The sequence below is a fragment of the Aedes aegypti genome, chromosome 1 (assembly GCF_002204515.2).
Source record: "Aedes aegypti strain LVP_AGWG chromosome 1, AaegL5.0 Primary Assembly, whole genome shotgun sequence".
NCBI classification, from domain to species: domain Eukaryota; kingdom Metazoa; phylum Arthropoda; class Insecta; order Diptera; family Culicidae; genus Aedes; species Aedes aegypti.
The window spans coordinates 284,851,692-284,879,464 of record NC_035107.1 but is presented as its reverse complement, the minus strand read 5'-3'; the positions used below and the strand labels follow the sequence as shown (position 1 = coordinate 284,879,464).

The 27,773-nt window shown below is 35.4% G+C and overlaps 3 protein-coding genes across 7 annotated transcripts in view; 1 reads left to right on the top strand and 2 right to left on the bottom strand.

Moving 5' to 3' along the window:
* The window catches only part of LOC5578721 (probable multidrug resistance-associated protein lethal(2)03659), a 34,220-nt gene extending 23,839 nt beyond the window's left edge, over positions 1 to 10,381 (bottom strand). For 2 of the 3 annotated variants that reach the window (XR_002498701.1, XM_021838032.1), the window contains exons 1-3: positions 10,328 to 10,381; positions 9,734 to 9,982; positions 9,154 to 9,441 (exon numbers count right to left, since the gene is read on the bottom strand). Coding sequence is in view for 2 of the 3 variants with exons in the window: in XM_021838032.1 (XP_021693724.1) it covers positions 9,154 to 9,441; positions 9,734 to 9,801 (356 nt within the window). In the remaining variant the exon portion in view is untranslated. Of the gene's footprint in view, positions 1 to 9,153; positions 9,442 to 9,733; positions 10,143 to 10,327 lie in introns of those variants that run through there. The other variant, XM_021838033.1, reaches the window with a different exon arrangement.
* Positions 1 to 27,773, top strand: part of LOC5575947 — a 547,305-nt gene that overhangs the window by 332,616 nt on the left and 186,916 nt on the right. The window lies entirely within an intron of this gene.
* The window catches only part of LOC5578720 (probable multidrug resistance-associated protein lethal(2)03659), a 125,925-nt gene continuing 114,588 nt past the window's right edge, over positions 16,437 to 27,773 (bottom strand). Inside the window, exons 12-13 of the mRNA XM_021838028.1 lie at positions 16,960 to 17,677; positions 16,437 to 16,899 (exon numbers count right to left, since the gene is read on the bottom strand). Of these exons, the coding sequence (XP_021693720.1) occupies positions 16,626 to 16,899; positions 16,960 to 17,677 (992 nt within the window). The 3' untranslated portion in view covers positions 16,437 to 16,625. The remainder of the gene's footprint in view (positions 16,900 to 16,959; positions 17,678 to 27,773) is intronic.

Here is a 27,773-nt window from a genome sequence, read left to right as displayed (position 1 = left end):
GGAGGACCAATCTGGTCAAAAGCGCTTAGAACGAACAGAAACCTAAAGCGGTTGGAAAGCACGTACAGGATAATGTGCTTAAGAGTAGCAAGTGCATACCGGACGGTATCTAAAGAGGCCGTGTGCATCATAGCCGGGATGACACCCATCGGGCTCATCATCAAGGAAGATGTTCAATGCTTCAACCAAAGGGGTACCAGAGGAGTCCGCGACAAGTGTAAAGAGGAAACGCTCAGAAGCTGGCAGCAGGAATGGGATAACTCCACTAAGGGTAGATGGACCCATCGACTAATACCAAATGTGTCAGATTGGTATGGTAGAAGCCATGGGGAAGTGAACTTCCACCTGACGCAGTTTCTGTCAGGACATGGTTGCTATAGACAGTACCTGCATAGGTTCGGGCACTCAGAATCTCCTGCGTGCCCCAATTGTGCTGGTGTAGAGGAAACAGCGGAGCATGTCGTGTTCGATTGCCCCCGTTTCATTGTTGTGAGAGGTCGCATGCTCACTACATGCGGAGGGGACACGTCCCCCGACAATATTATAGAGAGAATGTGTGCGGATGCCGAGTGCTGGAATGCAGTAACTACGGCTGTCACTCACATTATGTTAGAATTGCAGCGTCTATGGCGCGCCGACCAAGAGTTGGCTGCAGAGGATTAGCCCTGCCGAGGCTGGTCCCTTGTAACATTGTTTAAGTCGGCTAGGAGAAGCAGTTTGCCTAGGCTACTTCTGCTACACGTGTTGTGCTATATGCACTGGTCCCTTCCCGAAGAAATACCGTAAGGTGGTTCCGGGGAGATGAGGGTCTGAGTCCAAGGGTCATGTCGATGCACTGTTCACCACTTGAGCAATTCTAAATGAATTGCTCATGCACAGTGCATAGGCTGGTTTTAGCGGGTCGTCGTTGGTGCGTCATCCCCGCATTCCCTGAGTTATCTTCTCAGGGGATCTGTTTGCAGATTTCCCCCTTGTAAAAAACAAAAAAAAAAAGCTGTGAGACGAATCTGGAAACTGATTGCGACGGAGTTGAAAACGATACGACGGACTGAGAATACGGTAAGATGCATTTTCGTTGCATTATTTCCAAAAAGAGATCAAGATTTATCAAAATGTTATTGTACAATGCTAAAGCCGTTTTAAGAAAGAATTGTTTGGCATCGGTTTGTGTCAGCATCATTCACTGCAATACTGCGAAAATTGCAGTTCTCACTTATCAATGCTTAATACGATGGATACTAGCACATCACCCTACCTGAAGGCTCACACATTGACGGAAATCGTTTCTGGAAACAGCAACACTGGACTTGAAGAATCTTCTCATTAAAAACAATTTGAACTACTGCTTGATTCATACACTTCAATGTTCAACTTAATAACGTAATTCATGAAGGAACTTATCAGTATAATTTCAAATTTTGTAAATTCCTAATAGGCCAGGAGAAGTGGATGAACTTGTCATTCATTTTCCTGTCAATTTTCATACAAAATCTACTTTTTCTCTGCTATAAATTCACTCTGGGTGAACCCCTTCCCCTGGCCTATTTTGACGGACGAATTTTGTTTACGTCCTTCGTTCAGCACAGCATGTTTCGATTCCAACACACGGCGCACAATAAAAGTCAAAAGAACAAAAGGATTTATGGTACGTACAGAGGCTCATTGTTAAAATCGAACCACCCCTCGTTGTTTTATAGCTAGCGTAAAAAGCTGGATACTGCTAACAAATAAAAGTACTGAAGAAAATCTTCCAAAAAGCATTGCGAGGCAGCTATCATTTTCATTGAAATTGGTGCAGGCATTGCGGAATTCATTCTCAATTGGTTTAGAAGTGCGATCAAAGCATACGAAGAAATCGCATCTGTATCGGTCCATGATCGGCATTGTTTCACAAGTCAGAACGATGATAAGACTCATTTTTCTTGCTATTTTTTACAGTTGGAGGTAGGTGTTTTACTTCATTGGCATGATAAACAATCCCCAAACATCCTATAGCAATAGTGCCCCATGTTTGGAGTTTGTTTAGATGTGTTTCATCATGCACTGTTATCCCTCGATATAATTAGAGCTGTACCAGTAGACAATGAACAGACTTTCATGATATGTAGCGGATCACTATTGGTACAGAGAGCGATAAGTGAGAGATACTCTCAATTTTCTCAGAACTTTATCTTTGTAATTCATGCTTATGTAATAGCTAACAACTATGATCTATTATGTTTTGAATTCAGCGTCTATCTAAGGTTACCCAAGAACTCCTTTGAAAATTGGACTTCAAATCTACACACGTAACAAGTGACCGTTCTGACGCTTATGAGTTACACCTTCATCAAAACAGGTTTAGTAAAATTTGTCCTTTTCGAAATCAACAGTTGTTAACGGTCATCCAAAAACAAGTCTTAGCTCAAAAAAGTTTTCGGATAACCGTTAACCTGTTGATTTCGAAGCTTTTGATTTCAAAAAGGACCAACAGGTACCCTATGAATCTATAGGTGTAACCAGAGATTTTTTGATGGTTTATTGATAAAGATCATACTCTAGCAGACTCAAGAAAACCTATTCTATCATGTTTTGAGTCTAGCGGCGTTCTAGGGTTGTTCGAGAACTTCGTTGAATACAGGACTTCGAATCAACAAACATAACCAGTATCTCTTGAAGATATATCCATATTATGGATTCCATAAGGCTTACACTCATGTGGGCTCATACAATTGTGTTACACCAAATTATTGAATCAATGAACTCCAACCCAACGTCATCAAACTATAGCGTAACAAGAGCCTTTATTGACAGTAATGAATTGGGTTTACACCCAAACAGACTAAATAATAACATGTGTCCTATTGAACTGATGCAAATTTTGAAGTTTTTGCTCCCCTATGCTTAAACGATGTCAATTATGATGAAAATGATCCTCCCAAAAATTTGAAGTGATTCGGAAGAAATTTGGTTGTGCACACGCTATTTGAAGTTTATATGGAAATTACTATGGAACAGGCAAACTTTTTGTGTTCAAGTTTTCAAATAATTTCTTTCAATAATTCAGAAACTTTTTAAAGTGAGGCTCTTTGTATCTACAAGCATAACCAGAGATCTAATTTTTAATACAAATTTTCAACTTTCATTCATTTTTCTCGTCGCTCGCTTGCGATTCTATCCATCTTGTCATTTCATTACTTGCGTTACTTCCTTTCACTCTGAGTATACGTATTGCAGTCACCGAAAAAAGCCAATATATTTTCATAATTTTAATGAATAAGGTTTATACCCAAACAGACTCTATAATGTATAGCCTATCATGTTTTAAAATTATCAATCTTTATCGGTAATCCAAAAACTCCTTAAAGTGAAACTCTTCTTATCTACAAGTAACCAGAGAACTTTTGGATTTATTTTTTAATAAGGCAAGCAAACTCAAATAAACATATTCTATCAAGTTGGGATAAACAAACGTAACCAGTGATCTCTTGAAGGTAAATCAACAAGGTTTACAATCATGTGAGCTTAAACTACTATATTATCCTAAGTCTAACGTTTTCAGGTTGACTTTGAACTCCATTGATTGGAGGACTTCAAATCTACTAGCACAGTGACCTATCTGACGTTGATTAATAAGGTTTGCACCTGAAATAGCTCAATAAAGTATGTCGTACAAAGTTATGAGTTCAACGATTATTTAAGGTAATCAAAGAATTCCTTTGAGTATAGGCCTTCAAATCTACAGGCGTTATCGAATATCGCTCGCAAATTTAAGACTGAGGTTCATACTCAAGTAGACCCAGACTTACACACTCAAATTTATCTGCCGAGACTCGGCTTTCGAAAACCGAGATCCGCACAGCCGAGCGCTCGGCAGTGAACTCGGTTTAATCGTTTTAACCGATTAAGTCAGTTTGTACAAGAGGTTTCAGGTACTGTTTTCAACTGAGAATCTCGGCATTACAGAAACTGAATCTCAGCTAAAATTAAAAACAATCATTTTGATACCGTACAATCGTAAAAATACAGCATACGGTTCAAAGTGCCTGCTCCGGATATGATACAGATATGGCCTGCTCCGGATAAGTCACGCAACTTGGACATTCTGCCAAGAACTTCACATTTACTCCGTGACAGAAAAAGCATATAAGAGACGACATTGAACACTAGAAAAAGAACAACAAAAATACATTGGCGTACTTACTGAAGATCTCGTGCAATCTTAGTTCCTCCCGCTTCACTGTTTGCCGAATTTGGACCACTTTTTGGAACTTTTTAACTATATTTTACTATATTAACTTATGTACGACCGACGCACTTTTCCGAACCGAAATGAAATCAAGATGGCGAATGATTAAACAAAATGCTGAGAATCTCGGTAAACCTAGGTGGAAAACCGATATATCAGCATTCAAGACAACTGACTTCGGCGAAAACATTCTTAACTTTGTTGCTCGGCACTTCTTGTTGCCGAGTTACGGGTAAAAAATAGAGTTAACCGAAATATCAGTTTCAGGAGTTGCCGAAACTCGGTTACAATTATATTTTAGCTGAGTTTTCAGCAAAATGTGTGAAAACCGAGTAAGTTCAGCAATTTCAAATGCCGAGCTCGCGAATAATTTTTAAGTGTGTACATTAAACAGGATAGACTGATGCAAATGTTGAAGTATTTGCTCCCCTATGTTTAAACGATGTCAATTATGACGAAAATGATCCTCCCAAAATTGGAAGTGATTCGAAAGAAATTTGGTTGTGCACACGCTATTTGAAGTTTATATGGAAAATACTATGGTAAACGCAAACCTTTTGCATTCAGTCCTCTAACAGCTCGTCATAATAATCTATGGAAAAGTGAGCAACACTGCTTTTTTTTGCTGTAGAACATAGTAGCCTGGATTACTCTGATCTATTCTTCCCGCCAGGAGCACCACTGTTGCCTGCCGAACAGTTGGTGAATCAACAAGCATAACCAAACTTGTTTTGAAAATAAATCTGCAAGAATTATACTCTGAAGTTCTTGTATAACCTGAAACGGTAGTTGAACTCGAAATTTGACATGAGCTGATATGGGACGGTTCATTAATTACGTAAGACAATTTTCGAGGTTTTTCAAACCCCCCTCCCCCCATGGTAAGATTTTTTGTGTGAAAATTAACACTTCAGTCGTCGCGCTGTTGTATTTTGTACAACAGTGTTGAAAAAACCTCGCATTTCGGTTACAACAGCAGCGTGGTGTTTCTAACGATCGCAAACCGCGCGACGACTGGAAGGTTAAAAATAAATTGTATGGCATAAGAAATCTCAGACCCCTCCCTCCCCCCGTAAGCCCTTACGTAATTAATGGACAGCCAATGGGTATAAATGCTATTTAGAATTCTTCCCAGACAACCAGAATGTACGTATAACGAAATCACCTTTTGCGTTATGCGATGCTTATATGCGCAAAGTTTCACGTATAAGATGATGCGAAAAGGCCTTATACGTACAAAAGTGGAGGCGCTATACATGCATAATTTGTATGATGAAAAATATCATGCTATGCGAGTGTGTAAATTTTCTTGCGAACTAGTCTGTACTCTTATGCGACTTAATTTATCATAACAAAATTGATTTGACAGCTGCTACGGATTGATCCGACTTACTTTGTACGAGTATACGGGATGAAACGAAATGTTCATATGAACTCAGAAAATAGCGTTTTATGCGAGGAAACTCATCGATCAAACGATATCATCCACCATGTTGTGTGGGTGTGATGAAATTTGTGTGAATAAACGACTTTGTTCGTAAACTGTTATGCGGCTTCTGGTTGTCTGGGTTGGACCATGACTTCTTATGATCTAGCTATATGAACCTGTATGGGTATGATCCTAGAAAGCTTGACCTGAAAAGAGTCTGAAAGGTCACTCGATAAGCCTATATGATGATCGGTACTCCAAGTAGTTCTTGGATAACAGTATCTGAAACAGATCTGAAGGCATGTTCTCAAAGAATTTCTTGTATTACTTTGAAGGTCGTTGGACTCAAAACTTGATAAAAGATATTTTCATGATCTATATTTTCATTTGTATAAACATAACTCGCTTAAAAAAGTATTGTAACACACAGTTGAATATTGAAATGTTGTCGCTTGATGGCGCTAGTGAGCATGTAAAATCAATCATTTTAAGCAGGTGCTATCTTGTGATCCACATGAGATAGAAAGTTCGAGTCTTCGGCAAAGTTTTTCAGAAGGTCAAGGACATCCGAAAGGTACACAGTTTGGTGCAAGGAGAAGGACAAAGACATCAGGAAAGCAGATGTTTGAATTGAAAAAAGAAACCGCTTAGTGCCGCTAGTGAGCAAATAAAATTGATGATTTCAAGCGAGTTATATATCCTAATCCAAATAAGATAGAAAATTGAAGTTTTGTATATCCAATGATAGACCTGAATCACTAGGAAATAAAAAAAAAACAGTAGGTACCGAGTTACTCGAATATGAAGTGAATTAAACCTGACACTTTCGAATATGATGTCAGACCCAGAATTTGAAAATGAAGTGAATCAGTCTTAAATTATTTAAACATGAAGTGAATCAGACCTGAATCATTATAAAATAAAGTGCTTAGACATGAAGACAATTAGGCATGAATCATTGGAAAACAACGTGAATACGAAGGATAAGAAAAATCAGTATTACTTACTTGAATATAAAGTGAATTAGATCTGATGCACTTGAATACGCAGTAAATCCAACACGGATATGGAGCGAACATGAATCACTTGACTATGAAGTGAATCAGTCCTGAGTCACTTGAATACGAAGTGTAAAAGTCCTTGAATATATAGTAAATTAAATTTGAATAACATGTACATGAAGTGAATTCAACCTGAATCACTTAAATATGAAGTATAAAAAATCTGAAACACTTGAACAAATATTTAAACATAACTTTATTACTTGAAAATGAAGTGAATCAGTAATGAATTCCTCAAATATGAAGTAGCCTTGAATCTCTAGAAAACGAAGTCAATCGTATGAAACACTTGAAAATAAAGTAAAGCAGACATGAATCAATTGAATATGCAGTGATTCCGACGTGAATCACTTGGATACGGAACGCATTAAACATGAATCACTGGAAAATAATTTGAATCGGTCCTAAATCACTTGATCATTAAGTGAATCAAACCTGAAACAGTTGAATATGAAGTGAATCATCGCGGCCTGAATCATTCGTACATGAAGTAAATCATACCTGAATCACTGAGATATGAATCAAATCTGAAACACTTGAATATACAATGGATCAAACCTGAATCACATTAATATGACATAATTCTGATCTTAATGTGAAGATGAATCGAAGCCAATGTTCAAATTTTCAAGAGCACGGATCTGGAGAACCGAACATCCGTTCAAGCTGAAAACTTCATCGATTGGTCACTAGCTGGTGTTGACCAATCGATTAGGTTTTCAGCTCAAACGGATGTTCGGTTCTCCAGATCCGTGCTCTTGAAAATTTGAACTTTGGTTTCGATTCCTCTTCACCTTAACAACTTCCATTTCCAAATGCCACACGCGTTCTGGACATTCTATCTTATCAAAATCATGAGATTTAGATACTGTCAACCCATCATAGCATTTCACGGATGTTCCTGATTTAAGGTGATGCTAAACTTTTCAAGGTGATTCAAAATTCAACTGAGTGTTACAAGACTTTTTCAAGCTAGTTCGTATTTATGCCTGGTAGTGCAGCTGACAGAGCTTTTATCAAGCATTGTCAAACAAGACTTTTTTTGTAGTCAATTTGATATCACAAATTTCCATTTGCGTAATGATTCCATTTACGTACCCCGAAAAAACGTAAAATTCTATTTACGTACCGTGACCTATAACTTAAATGGAGGTTTCAGTGTATATTTTTTTCTTCTTCTTCTTCTTTCTGGCGGAGCCTGCTTCTCAGCTTAGTGTTCTTATGAGCATTTCCACAGTTATTAACTGAGAGCTTACTATGCCAATGACCATTTTTGCATGTGTATATCCGTGTGGCAGGTACGAAGATACTCTATGCCCTGGGAAGTCGAGAAAATTTCCAACCCGAAAAGATCCTCGACCGGTGGGATTCGAACCCTCGACCCTCGACATGGTCTTGCTGAATTGCTGCGCGTTTACCGCTACGGCTATCTGGGCCCCTTGTATATTTTCTACGCTACTTTTCATGAAGCTATTCATAAGCATCAACTATTCAAGCTACATTTGAGAAGTGCACAGAAACCAAGACAAAAAAGCTTATTTTGACCTTTTTTCTGGGTGCTGGACATAATGCACCCCCGACTAGGAGAAGAATCAATGTCACGATGATACTGAGATCCCATGAAATAGAAAAACACTCCCCATGAATACCAAGCAGGTTGTTGCCCGCGCGCATCCCTGTTGTGCTTTATTGTGTTGTTCGGCTTTCGTCATTTTTCTTCTCCGACCGAAGTGTTTTCACATCTGATGAGCACTTTCACAGAAAAGAAGCACTTCATGAAGGGATGTTTTTTCGTGAGGCACTTTTCTTTTAATGAAGGGTCTTTTTTATGTTTGTTGCCACATAGAAGCGTTTCAGAGTGGGATATTGTCTCTACTTAGTGGTTACGCTGCTTCAAAGTAAATAATACTGTCTGAAAGTTTACATTATGCATCATAAGTTCGTGTCAAAAGTGCTTCTCTCACGAAATGGTGCAACATTTCGGAAGCTCATCAACTCAAGTTGGGGGTCGTCCATTAATTACGTAAGGGTTTATGAGGGGAGGGGGGGGGGGTTGAAAAATCCCGAAAATTGTCTTACGTAATAAATAGATCGCCCCTTGCAAAAAATTTCTTCTAATAATTTTATTTCATAAAATGGACAACTGTAACATCAGAAATAACTGTCCAGATTCCTTGAGGGACCGCTTTAAAGATTTATCGTTAAATTCATATAGAAATTTAATTAGGGTGAAACGAACATCTAGATCTAGAACATCACCAAGAGTTTCTGCAGTGATTATTCTGGTAACTTCTCTGTCAGGAAGCAAATTCAGCAAAAATATTCTACCCAACAAACTTCTCATAGGAATCTCTAGAATTTCATTACAAATAAGAATAAGTATGCACTCATAAAGAAGCTCTTTCAATCCTTCACATATTGAGTACACAACTTACCTGCAAGCAGATTCCAACCAGCTGTAAATCACCCCAAAGACAATCACGCCCGGACCGTAGAGCTTGAACACCACCCTCAGCAATCTCCACGGACGCTTTTTCCCACCATCACTGCCAATAGGTTTCTTCCTATTTTGCTTCTCCTGCTGCTGCAATTGCACTTGCCGCAGCCAATTATCGCGGAATCGTGTACCGATTCGCTCACTTCGATGATCGTCCAGTGTTCGGTAAATATCGCCTACTGCAATCTGCCTCCGCAGTCCCGTTCGCAGTAGGCCAACTAGCCACCTATTTAGAAAAAAAAAACAATTTCAATAGGTTTTGTAATTATTTTATTGAGTGAGAGAGGCTGTAGTATTCTTATGAGCACTCCCATTGTTGTTAACTAAGAGCTGTCTTTGCCAAAGTTGCCATTTAAGCTTTCGTATATCGTGTGGCACGTACGATGATACTCTATGCCCATGGTAGTCAAGGAAAATTCCTTTACGAAAAGATACTGGACCGAACCGGGAATCGAACCCAGACACAAGCTACTACAAGCTCACTAATTCATTGAATAATTCAAATGCACTAGACTTACCAGAAGAAATACTTGCTGACGGCATTCGCCTCGGAATAGGGATGCACCGGTCTTTTCGCGTTGTCCATTGCTTCGCTAATGATGCCTTTGTTAGTACTGCTACCGCATCTTCAAACGCACGAAACATTTTAGCACCGGTACTGACCGGTGTACGACAATTTATGGTTTATTGGTAGCAATCTAGATACTGAACTTCGGCAACGATTGGGCGCACACAATCTAATCTTCTTCAAGTTTGTGAAGCTTGAGCTAAAAATGGTTACAACCAAAAATGATCGATTACTGCACAAGCTATGTCCAATGGACGAAGAAATGGCAGCCTTTCGAATGGTTATCACAAACCATGGTTTGTGCAGTCACACTGAACCGTCAAAAATTTATACGCAAATGCAGATACAGTGAAACCTCCATGAGTCGATATTGAAGGGACCATCGACTCATGGAAATATCGAGTAATGGAACAGCAATCCTGTGGAAAGCTGCTTAAAGGGACCATCATAGTAACCATGAAATTTGGTTTCTAGTATGGTTCCATGAGTCGATATCGAGTCATGGAACATCGACTCATGGAGGTATCACTGTAAGTAAATGTACACGAAACGGCCCATCGTTGAGTCGGTTGGATCCGCAACTGAACATCTTCAGAAAAAAGGCGTTATCATCTTGGAGAGCTGATATCGGAAGTCATCACACTGCTACGTGTCCGACCGTGTGATTGTGTGATAATAGCTTCGGTTGGTTCAATTGGTGGAGGTGACGAGGAGATGCGATAAGGTCAGCAAAGACTATAGTTACCTAATCGCAAGTTGATCCTATCGATTGGAACAAGTAGGCGTTGATGTGTGTATTTTTATATGCATTTCCTTACGCCAAATACATTTAAAAAAAAACGCTAATTAAACGTGAGTCAATCTGCAAGACTTTGCTGAGATGCAGTGGATTTCATGGCCTGCAGATGGCAACCAAATGCAACGTATTGTGACGTAGTAGGCGTAATAACAGGTTATCAATAAAAATGTTTTTTTTTTCGGACATATAGCAAACCATTTTTTTTGTCAATGGATCCAGTATTTTTTATTAAAAACATAACGTTTATTCTTGAAAAAACGTCAATGAATATTGGAGAAGTATCAGTCGTACGACAAGGTGCGTCCCACTCGGGTTTAGATTGGGTACCACTTCTAGTACTGCATTTGGTCCCTTGGTACTGCAAAAGGTACCCAAGTTTGACAGATCGCAGTACACTTTTCACGGCATTCTAGATTTTACTCTATTACTTTATGTGCCATAGAATTTTGGGCAATTGCAAGGGACTCATAAGAGCGCTGGACGGAACTGGCGTCCATCTTACGAATCCTCGAGTTCAACTGCTTCGTATAATTAGCCTGCCAATTATTTTTGTACACTAGGGAACCGAGGGAGCCGAAAAAAAAAATCCTCAATGGGACGGCACTTGAGGGCAATTTGGTCGTGTTATTTTCTTACGGCACGTACGGCGTTTCGTAAAACCAGAGACGAATAGAGTCATCGTAGTCGGATTCAGATTAGGTACCACTTCTAGTACTGCGTTTGGTCTTTTGGTACTGCAAAAGTTACCCAAGTTTGATAGATCCTTTAACCAGCATTCTACATTTTGCTCTATTACCTTATGTGCTATAAAATTTTGGGCTATTGCAAGGAACATGGAGGTCTTTAATTTGTCGTTGATAAAACCGTACAACACGCTCGTGGAATGCTAGCTGTTTCGACGCCATTTTCGATTGAACTGGCAGCATTCAAGCGAAAAGAAATATGCCACTAATTTTAAGGGAGTCCAGAGAGTAGTTCTCTTGGAAAGATAAAATACGTTCTTTACTTTTATAACAGAACGGTTAAAGAGAAACACGTGGTAACACTATCGAACTGATGGTTTATTAGAAACTGATTTCGGTTCTGGTGATATGGGTATATTTATATTAGAATGGTTGCTATGCAGTTATACATAACGATCATAGCAACATGGAAACTAACTGTACATTAAAAGAATACAAATATTGCTGGGTTGCTTTGATTTCAACACCTCCTCTCAGTTATTTCCTTTTAACCCTAACTTACTTCTTAAAGCAATAAACGTTGGAGCGGGCAAAGACTTCGTGAGGGTGTCGGCTTGTTGCTTCTGAGTCAGAATGTAAATCAGCTTGACCTTCCCTTCAGCAGCTGCACTTCGGATGAAATGAAACTTCAAGGTCAAGGTGTTTGACACTCCTCGTTTCCTCTCGTTCTGCCATCGCGATCGCTCTTTGGTTGTCTTCATATAGCGGTACCGGAAACAGTAAGGCATCTTGTCGAAGATCGGCCATTAATCCGGTTAGCCAAATCGTCTCGCTCACACAGGAACTCATGCAACGTACTCGGCTTCGGTAGATGACATCGCCACTGTTGACTGCTTCTTTGATGACCAGGCGACAGTGTTTCCGTGCACCTTCAGAAGAAAGCCGGAAACGTATTTCCGGTCACATTCGTCGCTTGCGAAGTCGGAGTCCACGTAAGCACTTACCGTTGGTTCCTTCGGATTTCTTCTGTAGACTAATCCTAACTTCTTCGTTGCTTGCAGGTATCGTAGAACGCGCTTGGCATGCTTCCAGTATTCTTCACCAGCAGCATCCTGGAACCTCGCCAAGTATCCGACGATGAAATACAGGCCTGGTCGAGAACCCATCATGACATACATGAGACTACCGATGAGCTCGCGGTAGGGGTACTCGCCTTTTCCGGATTCTCGCTTCAACTGCAGTCTTGGTTCGGCAGGCGTCTTCACAGGATTGCAGATTTGCGTTCCAAAACAGGAAATTATCTTCTCGATCTGGCTTGTCTGGGACAATTTCATCAGGTCACGATCCAAATCCCTGTGGATCTTGATTCCAAGGAAATGGTGCAGCTCCTTCATGTCTGTCATATCGAATTTCTGCATCAGTGTGATCTTCATACGTTCGATGTCGGCATCATCGTATATCACCAGGTACACAGTGGCATCTCCGCAGAGTCGGAACGTACAAGCAATAGTCGTGCTTCGATCGCACGAAACCCAAGGTCGTCAGGAACTCTTTGAACTGGCTGTTCCATGTAGCAAGCACACTTCGTCAGGGCGCATCTTTACCCCCTCTAGACACTGCATGTGCACCTTCTCCTTGAGCTTCCCATTCAGGAAAGCGGTTTTGCATCTAGCTGGTGAATATGCATCGCATTCGTCGTTGCTAGTGCCAATGGCGTCCGGATGGTAATCAACCGGACCACCGGTGCAAAAGTCTCCTCTTAGTCCATGTGCCTCTTTTGCGCGTAGCCCTTAGCTACCAGCCTTGCCTTGTAGCGCGTTGGACGCCCGTCAGCATTCGTCTTCAGGTTGAACAGAATTGGCAGGGTGTTTGACCACGGTTCACGTTTGGTTCTTCTGTAGAGCTACCAGCTCGTCTTGGATTGCTTCCCTCCAGTCAGGCTCGTTCGGATGACTTTTGATATCATTGTAACATTCGGGAACCTGTAGTGAATTCGCACCACAAGAAAGGGCCTTGTATGTAAGAAAATCAGAAAACCAACCTGGTCTCCTGCACTCCCGACCACTAGACCTCGGAACTTCACCGGTAGTTTCGTTCCTTTCTGATTGTGATGGGAGTGCGGTGCCTTCTTACTCGTTGTCTTCCACTTCCGTAGCAGAATCGTCGTCGGGATCTTGATTACCAACGTCCGCATCGTCGAAGTCACGAGCATCATTTCGAGCTTCTCCAACTGCTTCAATCACCTGCTACTCTTCAATTTCCCCCTCTTGCTCGGGAACCGGTGACACGTCCTCCGGAATCACTAAACGATCGACGCTCTCACTTGGTGCCATGAAAAGGAATGCTGCTTCGTTGTAGCGGACCAGTGTTGATAGACTCATACTCAAAATCTCAATCAATACGCTCTCCCGTGAGAGCAAACTCATTAGAGATCTGCTTCGCAAATCTCACGCTTGAGATTTTAATGCAAAATCAACTCAAACCGTGAAAAATGATTCAGTCGCAAAACCTGGCAAAAACTCGTGGAACCCGAATGTTGTTGTTTACGTTAGAAAGGATTAACATAATTTTACCAGACTAACAAGAAATTATTGCCGTGTGAGAGTAAACTGTGGATATACGAGACAATGAGTTAAAACGGTGAGCCAACTCATCCATGATTTTTTGACTGCTGAGTTGCATGATTGACAACTCACGCATGAAAAATCTCAAGCGTGAGTTGTAAGAAATTGAGTTTTTCCCAACACTGTAGCGGACATAACGGGCCATAAACATTTTCTGCTTTTCTTGATCCCAGAGACGATATCCAGTTGGTGCGTATCAGATTATCACGCTCCTTCGTCCGGTTGAATCCAGCTTACCTCTCTTCTGCTTCGGTACCCAGAAAAACGCTTGGCACCCGAAAACTCGCAGCTTGGTTACATCAGGCTTTTCTCCATGCCATCGTTCCGCAGGCGTTTCCTTCCTTATTGCTTCAGTCGGACTTCTGTTGGTGACGTACATAGCATTCAGGACCGCTTATCCCCAAAGGTACTTCGGCGCACCCGACTCGGTCAGCATCGCTCGCATTTTCTCCACTATGGTGCGGTTCAAACGTTCCGCCAAATTATTTTGCTGCGGGGTGTACCCGATCGTGGACTCCACTTGAATGCGGTCTTGTACCACAAAACGGCTGTCTTACCATATGTTGCTCTCAGCGCAAGCGTCGCAAAATTTAGCATCACCATGGAGACCATCCAGCCCGTCCACTATTGCGGAATGTTTCAGCTTGAGCACATTCTTGAAGCTAAAGTGCCCATACCGCTTATGCCACAGCTGTAGCTCCGTGTTGCTACCGGTTACCAATGCTGATCCACTTGGCAAATGATTCATCCGCTGATAAAAAAGATTGCCCTTCGATTTCGCCGCACCGATCCCATCCTCGTCGCCACTTTTATATCCTGTAAATAAAGAATAAAATAATATGTTAATCAGTCCACAGTTCGGGAAGTCTCCCTTCTGCACCAACTGCAGCCAGTACTTATAGCTCAGAAATACCGTAGGTACGAACAGATAAAAGGTACCAAGCCAAAAGGCAGAATAATTAATATCACTTGAGATAGGTAGACATGACAGTTTCGTCGTCCTTCGTCAAAATGGCACGATCCGGCTTGAACTCCACGTGCACACCCGCGTTCAGCAACTTCGACAACGGCATCAGGTTGTATTTCAGTTGCTTGACGAGCAACACGTGTCCAAACGACAACGTGTACCGATTTTCATCAACACATAACCTGCCCTTCACGGTACCTTGCTTCGTTGCTACCAGCATCTCACCATCCTTTGCACTGTCGATATGAAGCGGCACGTGCAGCTCGTGGATCTCCTGGAAGTAACCTTCGTCGCAGACCATGTTGGAACTTCCACCCGAATCTAGGACCCACTCGATTTCGTCCGGCTTTTCCGACACCTTCGCTCCGGACACAAGTGCCACCGCCTTGTCGATCGAAATCTTAGCTACTTGAGCCCGATCGGAACTATTTTTCACTTTCGGGCAAGCAAACTTCTTATGCCCGATTTCGCCACAGTAATAGTACTTACCGGCAAATTTCGATGATTGTCCCCGTCGATTTCCGGATCTGGCAGCCAACACCACTCCGTCAGACCCGCTCGCAGCACTCGAACCGGATTCTCTTTCAGATCGCTTTTTCTCCTCCGCTAGAAGACGTGCTTTGAGGGTCTCAAGCTTCAGTTGGCGGTTCAAATTTTCCATCGCTGTGGTAGCCACATCGTAACTAGGTGGCAACGAAATAAACAGTTGGTTCTTAAGCTGTCTTCCCAGCTCATCAAACCGACGGAGTTGGTCCGTCAGGGGAGTACCTTCCTCCATCCGCAACAACGCCATCGACCGCCGTACGGCTGGGCTGCAAAACCTTGTCACGAATATATTCCAGTTGGCTGTCCGCAACGTATGCCACCAGAAGCGCTTTCGCTTTTTCGTCCTTCTCCAGGGAAGCGATCCTCTCTGGTTCCACCGCCAGGGGGTCCTCCGGGATGGTTTCCTTCACTCCATGTGCCGGAAGCTGGATCTCCACCCGGAACATCCACGTGTCGTACCCTTCACCGGCAAACTGTACGATTCCTGCTTTCTTCGCACTGGACATCTTGGGGCTGGAACGGCTTCGAGAACTTTTCACTTCTCACTGGCTCTTAGGTATGGCGTGACTGGGCCGATAACCTAAAGAGAAACACGTGGTAACACTATCAAACTGGGGGTTTATTAGAAACTGATTTCGGTTCTGGTAACATGGGGATATTTATACTACTATGGTTGCTATGCAGTTGTTGTATATAATGATCATAGCGACAGGGAAACTAACTGTACAAAAACTGAATTCAAATATTGTTGAGTTGCTTTGATCTCAACAGGTATTGAAATCATTCCTATATTCTACTGAACACCCGTAATAAGATTTTGTAAGGAAATTACTGAAGTACTCTCTCGATAACTTCCTACTAAAGAAAATATTGTTAAAAATGTTCGAAACTATTTTGGTAAAATCTTGGAATAAATTTAAAAAAAACTTACCTGAAACTGAAATATTTTATAGAATAAATTGACAATTATACAAACCGTTTCGCGTTTAGTAATGGAAGCAACAGGGGATTCGGATGTATCAATACAAGCCTAATTGAAAATTACCTGCTTTAATGCCTTATAACTGATACAAAACGCATGGAATCGAATTCTTACCTTTGTACGTTGCACACTTTAGAAGTCTAGTTCTTACATCTATACGTATTACTTTCACGACGAGTTTCACACACCGTAAAACGTTATTGTCACCTCCGGAGATTCACCACTTCCGCCCGCGACCGCTTCAACTTTTTGCCTCACAGCGTCTTTTGAAATTTCTCTCGGCAATGCCCACCAGCTGAGCTGCCGTCGCGTCACCCGTCTGGTTGACCAGCTTTCGCAGGAAACCCTTCGGTTGCTTGAGCAGCTCGTGCGGATGACCGAACTCCACCGCCTTTCCGGCATCCATCACCAGCACCCGATCGCTGTCCATGACCGTGTGCAGCCGGTGAGCGATCGTCAGCACCGTACATTCGTCGAATTGGTCCCGAATGGTGCGCTGAACCAGTTTGTCGGTTCTGAAAAATATCATAACTTGGTCAACTATTTCAACACTTAAAACATCTATGATAACTCACTCTGGATCAACGTTGGCAGTGGCTTCGTCCAAGATCAGGATCTTGTTGTTCCTCAGGATGGCCCTCGCCAAGCAAACCAGTTGTCGCTGGCCCATACTGAAGTTCGCTCCTCCATCGGACATCTTCGCATCGAGTCCTCCGTCCATCTGCTTAACGACTTTCTTCAGTTCGACCAGTTCCAACGATCGCCATATCTCCTCGTCCGAGTGCTGTTCAAACGGATCCAAATTGTCCCGCACCTTCCCGGAGAACAGAATCGGATCCTGCGGGATGATCGAAATCTTCTTCCGCAGATCGTGCAGCCCCAGGCCTCCAATATCCACGTCATCGATCTTGATCAGCCCCTCGTTGACCGCCAGTCGGAACAGCGCTTGGATGATCGACGACTTACCCGCTCCGGTCCGGCCAACGATACCCACCTTCTCCTTGGCTTCGATCGCCAAATTCAGGTCCTTCAGGACCAGCTCACTGCCCGGAGAATACCGCAGGCAGAAGTACTCGAACTTGATCGCTCCCGTAGAAGGCCAATCGGCGGCCGGTTTCTTCTGCGGATCGACCGTTTCTAGTGGGGGTTCGGGTTCGACCTCGGCGTATTCGACCACGCGCTCCACCGAGGTCATCTGGTTTTCTAGTTCTGCTGTTTGACGCATGCCCCACTGGCACATGAAGATCAGGTTGAACACCTGGGTGATGGCCAGGCCGACGTTGCCGCTCATCGCTGAGGAATGGAAATGGGAGGAAAATGTATAGAGATCTGTTGGATGCTCTGGGGTTAGAATTCGCATGGAATTTCTAGAAATTCAAGAAAAACTTCGTTTTGGTCTCTAGTTGCCCCTGATCTCGTTACAGTCCTGATTTTGGATGTTATAGATTCTAAAGACTTACAAACAGGTGGCTGGGCGACAGTTGTCTTAGCATCCGAAGGTCATCTACAATGTCTATAGTCTTCGTCATTGGTTTGACCCTCGTTTAAGTTACGAGTTGACTTTGTATTGACGAATTCCATCCAAAATGAGTCGAAAAAAATAAAAATCGTGCTCGATAGTCTTCGATTTGGATCAAATTTTGCACATATTTTTGTGTATGGTAGAATAAGTGTTTTCCATAGAAAAATTGATCATTTTGACTCAAGTGTAACTTTTGAAAATGTCCTATGAATTTTTGCATGCAACTTATTTGAAAAATTCTAACTTCGAAACTGTTGATTTTAGAGAAAAATGTTCTATAAAGAAGTTGTAGTGAACCGTTTGGACTATAAGAAAAATATATACACTGAAAAAATATTTTATTTATTTTCATAAAAAAAATCAAAAATAAAATTTGAATTTTAAATTACACAAAAACCCCATTTTTAATATTTTATTAATTTCCACCATATAATCTTGATAGTAAAAAGAGGTTTGTGACAAAGTTTCATGATGGAAAAATTTTTAATAAAAAAGTTTTTCTAAGAACAACTTTTGGTCGATTTTCAAAATTTTGATATTTTGTCAAAATAAATACGTTCTGATGATACAGTAAGCATCTTGAAATGATTCTAAGCCATAATGATCATATGAATAATTTCTCTAGAAGTAGCCATTTTCGAATTATATCGAGTTTAATGCAAAACATATTATTTTAATATTAAAATAGGCCATTTTCATTAGTTATTCGTGATTCTCCACCAAGGAAAATAAGTAAATGGAAAGAAATATGGTCTTTACTCTTGAAAACGTATTATTATTAATGGAGAAACGCGAATAATTTATGGAAATGGCCTATTTCAATACTAAAATAATATTTTTTACATTAAACTCGATATAATTCGAAAATGGCTACTTCTAGAGAAATTATCCATATAATCATAATGGCTTAGAATCATTTCAAGATGCTTGCTGTATCATCAGAACGTTTTTATTTTGACACAAAATAAAAATTTTGAAAATCGACCAAAAGTTGTTCTTAGAATAACTTTTTTATTAAAAATTTCTCCATCATGAAACTTTGTCCCAAACCCCTTTTTACTATCAAGATTATATGCTGAAAATTTAAAAAATATTAAAAATGGGGTTTTTGTGTAATTTAAAATTTAAGTTTTATTTTTGATTTTTTTTTATGAAAATAAATAAAATATTTTTTCAGTGTATATTTTTTTCTTATAGTCCAAACGGTTCACTACAACTTCTTCATAGAACATTTTCCTCTAAAATCAACAGTTTCGGAGTTGGAATTTTTCAAACAAGTTGCATGCAAAAATTTATAGGCCATTTTCAAAAGTTACACTTGAGTCAAAATGATCAATTTTTCTATGGAAAACACTTATTCTACCATACCAAAAACATGTGCAAAATTTAATCCAAATCAAAGATGGTCGAATTCTGTGACTGACCGATTTGACATGGAATCCGTCTATTGATCTTTATCATCCCCTTCGCCTAACGCTAAGCCTTCTAACTCGACTTGTCCCACTATCATATGTCCCCTCGGATTTGTCATGCTCTTGTTTTCGCTCTACTTTTTTGTATGCTTTTCTCCTAGTTTAGTCTTATCCTTCTTTTGTTCATCCTTTTTAGACACGTCTTAAGCTCGCACTAGACTTGCTGTGGTTTACTGCGCCATTTCTGTCTTCTGATGTTCTCTAATTTGCTTGTCTTTAAATATGTTGGTACCACAGAACTCAGATAATTGAAATCTTGAAGTTTTTTGGTACTCTAATCTGTTGGTCTTTTGGAGTCCTACTTTTGGTTTTCTGATCTTTAGATCTTGTTTTGGTATTATGGTCTTCTTGATCTTTTCGTTTGTTGGTCTTTCGGTTTCGTTCTTTTGTTCTTTTGGGTTTTCTGATCTTTTGGTCTTTTGATTTTTTGATCTTTTGGTCTTTCAGCCTTTCAGTCGTTTCGTTTTTTGGTCTTTTGATCTTTTTTGGTCTTCTATTTTTTTTTTGGTCTTTTGGTCTGTTAGTTTTATAGTCGTTTGGTCTTTCGATCTTTTGTCCGTTAGTTTGTTGGTCTTCTGGTCTTTTGGTCTCTTTATCCTTTGGTCTTTCGGTATTGCGGCCAATTGGTCTTTTAGTCTTTAAGGTTTTTTGATCTTTTGGTGTTTTAATCTTTTGGTTTTTTGGTCTTTTGGTATTTTGGTTTTTCGGTCTTTTGGGCCTTTAGTCTTTTGGTCTTTTGGTCTTTTGGTCTTTTGGTCTTTTGGTCTTTTGGTCTTTTGATCTTTTGGGCTTTTGGGCTTTTGGTCTTTTGGTCTTTTGGTCTTATGGTCTTTTGGTCTTTTGGTTTTTTTGGTATTTTGTTCTTTTGGGTTTTTTGATCTTTTGGTCTTTTTATTTTTTGGTCTTTTGGTCTCTTGGTCTTTTGGTCTTTTGGGCTTTTGGTCTTTTGGTCTTTTGGTCTTTTGGTCTTTTGGTCTTTTGGTCTTTTGGTCTTTTGGTCTTTTGGTCTTCTGGTCTTTTGGTCTTTTGGTCTTTTGGTCTTTTGGTCTTTTGGTCTTTTGGGTTTTTTGGTCTTTTGGGTTTTTTGATCTTTTGGTCTTTTGATTTTTTGGTCTTTTGGTTTTATGGTCTTTTGATCTTTAGGTATTTCGGCCTTTCAGTCTTTTGGTTTTTTGGTATTTTGATTTTTTGGTGTTCTGGTGTTTTGGTGTTCTGGTGTTTGGTGTTCTGGATTTTGGATTTTGGATTTTGGATTTTGAATTTTGGATTTTGGAATTTGGATTTTGGAATTTGGAATTTGGTATTGGTCTTTCGGTATTGCGGCCAATTGGTCTTTTGGTCTTAAAGGTTTTTTGATCTTTTGGTGTTTTAATCTTTTGGTTTTTTGGTCTTTTGGTCTTTTGATCTTTCGTCTATTAGTTTGTTGATCTTTTGGTCTTTTTGGTTTTCTGATCATTTGGTCTTTTGGTTTTTTGGTCTTTTGGTCTTTTGACCTTTTGGCTTTTTTAAGACTTATGGTCTTTTGTTCTTTTGGCCTATTGGTTCAGCCTTTCAGTCTTTTGATCTTTTAGTGTTTTTGTCTTTTTTAATCTTTTGGTCTTTTGTTCTTTGAGTCTTTTGGTCGTTTGATCCTTCGGTCTTTTGTCTGTTAGTTCGGTATTTCGGTATTTTGGTCTTTCGGTCTTTTGTCCTATTGGTCTTTTGGGATCTTTCGGTCTTTTTGTCGTTTGGTCTTTGGAATTTGGAATTCGGAATTCGGAAGTTGTAATTTTGAATCCAAAAATCAAGGATTTTGGATTTTAAATTTTTATTTTGGAATTTGGATTTTTGACTTTGGATTCTAGATTTTGGATTTTGAATTTTTGATTTTGGATTTTGGATTTTGGACTCCGGATTTTAGATTTTGGACTCCGGATTTTAGATTTTGGATTTTGGAATTTGGAAATCGGAAATTGAAATTTTGAATTTAAAAATCAAGGATTTTGGATTTTGGATTTGGATTTTGGATTTTGGATTTTGGATTTTGGATTTTGAATTTTGGATTTTGGATTTTGGATTTTGGATTTTGGATTTTGGATTTTGGATTTTGGATTTTGGATTTTGGATTTTGGATTTTGGATTTTGGATTTTGGATTTTGGAATTTGGAATTTGGAATTTGGATTTTGGAATTTGGAATTTGGAATTTGGAATTTGGAATTTGGGATTTGGAATTTGGAATTTGGAATTTGGAATTTTGAATTTGGAATTTGGAATTTGGAATTTGGAATTTTGGAATTTGGAATTTGGAATTTGGAATTTGGAATTTGGAATTTGGAATTTGGAATTTGGAATTTGGAATTTGGAATTTGGAATTTGGAATTTGGAATTTGGAATTTGGAATTTGGAATTTGGAATTTGGAATTTGGAATTTGGAATTTGGAATTTGGAATTTGGAATTTGGAATTTGGAATTTGGAATTTGGAATTTGGAATTTGGAATTTGGATTTGGAATTGGATTTTGGAATTTGGAATTTGGAATTTGGAATTTGGAATTTGGAATTTGGTATTTGGAATTTGGAATTTGGAATTTGGAATTTGGAATTCGAAATTTGAAATTTGGAATTTGGAATTTGGAATTTAGAATTTGGAATTCGGAATTTGGAATTTCGAATTTCGAAATTAAAAATAAGGTCCTAAAGCCCTGTCCCAATTTTAGTATCAAACGCTTAAGTTTAGGGCAGAAGCACATGTTTACTCAAATGATTTTCATTGATTTAAGTCCAAAAAACATTTTTTTATGATTTTTGAGATTTTGTCACACCCCTTGGTTTAAACTCAAATTTAGGGTATATTTTGTTTTCCGTATCCCTTCCGAAATGTCAGATAGGAACAACCCCAGTGTTAAAACTATAAGCCCTGTGGCATTTTTGTCGTAAAGTGAATGTCAAACATGATCACAAGTGTCAAGGTTCATATTTGGAACCATTTTTAAAATTGAGGTTTAAAAAATGTTTTAGCCGTTATTTGAGCTAGAAAAATTGCTAAAGCAGTTGCAAAAACATGCCAATTTTCAATTTTCAATTTTCAATTTTCAATTTTCAATTTTCAATTTTCAATTTTCAATTTTCAAATTTTAAATTTTAAATTTTAAATTTTAAATTTTCAATTTTCAATTTTCAATTTTCAATTTTCAATTTTCAATTTTCAATTTTCAATTTTCAATTTTCAATTTTCAATTTTCAATTTTCAATTTTCAATTTTCAATTTTCAATTTTCAATTTTCAATTTTCAATTTTCAATTTTCATTTTCAATTTTCAATTTTCAATTTTCAATTTTCAATTTTCAATTTCAATTTTCAATTTTCAATTTTCAATTTTCAATTTTCAATTTTCAATTTCAATTTTCAATTTTCAATTTTCAATTTTCAATTTTCAATTTTCAATTTTCAATTTTCCAATTTTCAATTTTCAATTTTCAATTTTCAATTTTCAATTTTCAATTTTCAATTTCAATTTTCAATTTTCAATTTTCAATTTTCAATTTTCAATTTTCCAATTTTCAATTTTCAATTTTCAATTTCAATTTTCAATTTTCAATTTTTCAATTTTCAATTTTCAATTTTCAATTTCAATTTTCAATTTTCAATTTTTCAATTTTCAATTTTCAATTTTCAAATTTTCAATTTTCCAATTTTCAATTTTCAATTTCAATTTTCAATTTTCAATTTTCAATTTTCAATTTTCAATTTCAATTTTCAATTTTCAATTTCAATTTTCAATTTTCAATTTTCAATTTTCAATTTTTCAATTTTCAATTTCAATTTTCAATTTTCAATTTTCAATTTTCAATTTTCAATTTTCAATTTTCAATTTTCAATTTTCAATTTTCATTTTCAATTTTCAATTTTCAATTTTCAATTTTCAATTTCAATTTTCAATTTTCAATTTTCAATTTTCAATTTTTCAATTTTCAATTTTCAAATTTTCAATTTTCAATTTCAATTTCAATTTTCAATTTAATTTTCAATTTTCAATTTTCAATTTTCAATTTTCAATTTTCAATTTCAATTTTCAATTTTCAATTTCATTTCAATTTTCAATTTTCAATTTTCAATTTTCAATTTCAATTTTCAATTTTCAATTTTCAATTTTCAATTTTCAATTTTCAATTTCAATTTTCAATTTCAATTTTCAATTTTCAATTTTCAATTTTCAATTTTCAATTTTCAATTTTCAATTTTCAATTTTCAATTTTCAATTTCAATTTTCAATTTTCAATTTTCAATTTTTCAATTTTCAATTTCAATTTTCAATTTTCAATTTGAAATTGATTGGGACCAACAGCAGAGTACTCTCCTACCTGCTCGGTGTGGAGAGCAAAAAGAGCAAAAGAGAGTGAAAGCAGATGTAAATAAAGATTAGTTAAAAATAGAACTGTATCGGTAAGAAAGATACAGATAAACTGATTCCGGCACAGCAGTGGCCACGAGCACAGAGTGCCTTTAAATAAATAAAAAAAAATTCAATTTTCAATTTTAAATTTTAAATTTTAAATTTTAAATTTTAAATTTTAAATTTTAAATTTTCAATTTTCAATTTTCAATTTTCAATTTTCAATTTTCAATTTTCAATTTTCAATTTCAATTTTCAATTTTCAATTTTCAATTTTCAATTTTCAATTTTCAATTTTCAATTTTCAATTTTCAATTTTCAATTTTCAATTTTCAATTTTCAATTTTCAATTTTCAATTTTCAATTTTCAATTTTCAATTTTCAATTTTCAATTTTCAATTTTCAATTTCAATTTTCAATTTGAAATTGATTGGACCAACAGCAGAGTACTCTCCTACCTGCTCGGTGTGAGAGCAAAAAGAGCAAAAGAGAGTGAAAGCAGATGTAAATAAAGATTAGTTAAAAATAGAACTGTATCGGTAAGAAAGATACAGATAAACTGATTCCGGCACAGCAGTGGCCACGAGCACAGAGTGCCTTTAAATAAATAAAAAAAAAATTCAATTTTCAATTTTAAATTTTCAATTTTCAATTTTTCAATTTTCAATTTTCAATTTTCAATTTTCAATTTTCAATTTTCAATTTTCAATTTTCAATTTTCAATTTCAATTTTCAATTTTCAATTTTCAATTTTCAATTTTCAATTTTCAATTTTCAATTTTCAATTTTCAATTTTCCAATTTTCAATTTTTTCAATTTTCAATTTTCAATTTTCAATTTTCAATTTTCAATTTTCAATTTTCATTTCAATTTTCAATTTTCAATTTTCAATTTTCAATTTTTCAATTTTCAATTTCAATTTTCAATTTTCAATTTTTCAATTTTCAATTTTCAATTTTCAATTTTCAATTCATTTCAATTTTCAATTTTCAATTTTCAATTTTCAATTTCAATTTTCAATTTCAATTTTCAATTTCAATTTTCAATTTTCACATTTTTTCAATTTTCAATTTCAATTTTCAATTTTCAAATTTTCAATTTTCAATTTTCAATTTCAATTTTCAATTTTCAATTTTCAATTTCATTTCAATTTCAATTTTCAATTTTCAATTTTCAATTTTCAATTTTCAATTTTCAATTTTCAATTTTCAATTTTCAATTTTCAATTTTCAATTTTCAATTTTCAATTTTCAATTTTCAATTTTCAATTTTTCAATTTTCAATTCAATTTTCAATTTTCAATTTTCAATTTTCAATTTTCAATTTTCAATTTTCAATTTTCAATTTTCAATTTTCAATTTTCAATTTTCAATTTTCAATTTTCAATTTTCAATTTTCAATTTTCAATTTTCAATTTTCAATTTCAATTTTCAATTTTCAATTTTCAATTTTCAATTTTCAATTTTCAATTTCAAATTTCAATTTTCAATTTTCAATTTTCAATTTTTCATTTTCAATTTTCAATTTTCAATTTTCAATTTTCAATTTTCAATTTTCAATTTTCAATTTTCAATTTCAATTTTCAATTTTCAATTTTCAATTTTCAATTTTTCAATTTTCAATTTTCAATTTTCAATTTTCATTTTCAATTTTCAATTTTCAATTTTCAATTTTCAATTTTCAATTTCAATTTTTCAATTTTCAATTTTCAATTTTCAATTTTCAATTTTTTTTCAATTTTCAATTTTCAATTATTTAAATTTTCAATTTTCAATTTTCAATTTTCAATTTTCTATTTTCAATTTTCAATTTTCAATTTTTCAATTTTCAATTTTCAATTTTCAATTTTCAATTTTCAATTTTCAATTTTCAATTTTCATTTCAATTTTCAATTTTTCAATTTTCAATTTTCAATTTTCAATTTTCAATTTTCAATTATTTCAATTTTCAATTTCAAATTTTCAATTTTCAATTTTCTTAATTAATTTTTCAATTTTTCAATTTTCAATTTTCAATTTTCAATTTTCAATTTTCAATTTTTCAATTTTCAATTTTCAATTTTCAATTTTCATTTTTCAATTTTCAATTTTCAATTTTCAATTTTCAATTTTCAATTTTCAATTTCAATTTCAATTTTCAATTTTTCAATTTTCAATTTTCATTCAATTTTCAATTTTCAATTTCAATTTTCAATTTTCAATTTTCAATTTTTCATTTTCAATTTTCAATTTTCAATTTTCAATTTTCAATTTTCAATTTTCAATTTTCAATTTTCAATTTTCAATTTTCAATTTTCAATTTTCAATTTTTCAATTTTCAATTTTCAATTTCAATTTTCAATTTTCAATTTTCAATTTTCAATTTTCAATTTTCAATTTTCAATTTTCAATATTTTCAATTTTCAATTTTCAATTTTCAATTTTCAATTTTCAATTTTCAATTTTCAATTTTCAATTTTCAATTTTCAATTTTCAATTTTCAATTTTCAATTTTCAATTTTCAATTTCAATTTTCAATTTTCAATTTTCAATTTTCAATTTTCAATTTTCAATTTTCAATTTTCAATTTTCAATTTTTCAATTTTCAATTTTTCAATTTTTCAATTTCAATTTTCAATTTCATTTTCCAATTTTCAATTTTCAATTTTCAATTTCAATTTCAATTTTCAATTTTCAATTTTCAATTTCAATTTTTCAATTTCAATTTCAATTTTCAATTTTCAATTTTCAATTTTCAATTTTCAATTTTCAATTTTTCAATTCAATTTTCAATTTTCAATTTTCAATTTTCAATTTTCAATTTTCAATTTTCAATTTTCAATTTTCAATTTTCAAATTTTCAATTTTTCAATTTTTTCAATTTTCAATTTTCAATTTTCAATTTTCAATTTTCAATTTTCAATTTTCAATTTTTCAATTTTCAATTTTCAATTTTCAATTTTCAATTTTCAATTTTCAATTTGAAATTGATTGGACCAACAGCACAGTACTCTCCTACCTGCTCGGTGTGAGAGCAAAAAAGAGCAAAAGAGAGTGAAAGGCAGATGTAAATAAAGATTAGTTAAAATAGAACTGTATCGGTAAGAAAGATACAGATAAACTGATTCCGGCACAGCAGTGGCCACGAGCACAGAGTGCCTTTAAATAATAAAAAAAAAATTCAATTTTCAATTTTAATTTAAATTTTAAATTTTAAATTTAAATTTTCAATTTTCCAATTTTCAATTTCCAAATTTTCAATTTTCAATTTTCAATTTTCCAATTTCAATTTCAATTTTCAAATTTTCAATTTTCAATTTTCAATTTTCAATTTTCAATTTTCAATTTTCAATTTTCAATTTTCAATTTTCAATTTTCAATTTCAATTTTCAATTTTCAATTTTCAATTTTCAATTTCAATTTTCAATTTTCAATTTTTAATTTTCAATTTCAATTTTCAATTTCAATTTTCAATTTTCAATTTTCAATTTTCAATTTTCAATTTTCAATTTTCAATTTTCAATTTTCAATTTTTAATTTTCAATTTTCAATTTTCAATTTTCAATTTTCAATTTCAATTTTCAATTTTCAATTTTCAATTTTCAATTTTCAATTTTCAATTTTCAATTTTCAATTTTCAATTTTCAATTTTCAATTTTCAATTTTCAATTTTCAATTTCAATTTTCAATTTTCAATTTTCAATTTCAATTTTCAATTTTCAATTTTCAATTTTCAATTTCAATTTTTCAATTTTCAATTTTCAATTTTCAATTTTCAATTTTCAATTTTCAATTTTCAATTTTCAATTTCAATTTTCAATTTTCAATTTTCAATTTTCAATTTCAATTTTCAATTTTCAATTTTCAATTTTCAATTTTCAATTTTCAATTTTCAATTTTCAATTTTCAATTTTCAATTTTCAATTTTCAATTTTCAATTTTCAATTTCAATTTTCAATTTTCAATTTTCAATTTTCAATTTCAATTTTCAATTTTCAATTTTCAATTTTCAATTTTTCAATTTTCAATTTTCAATTTTCAATTT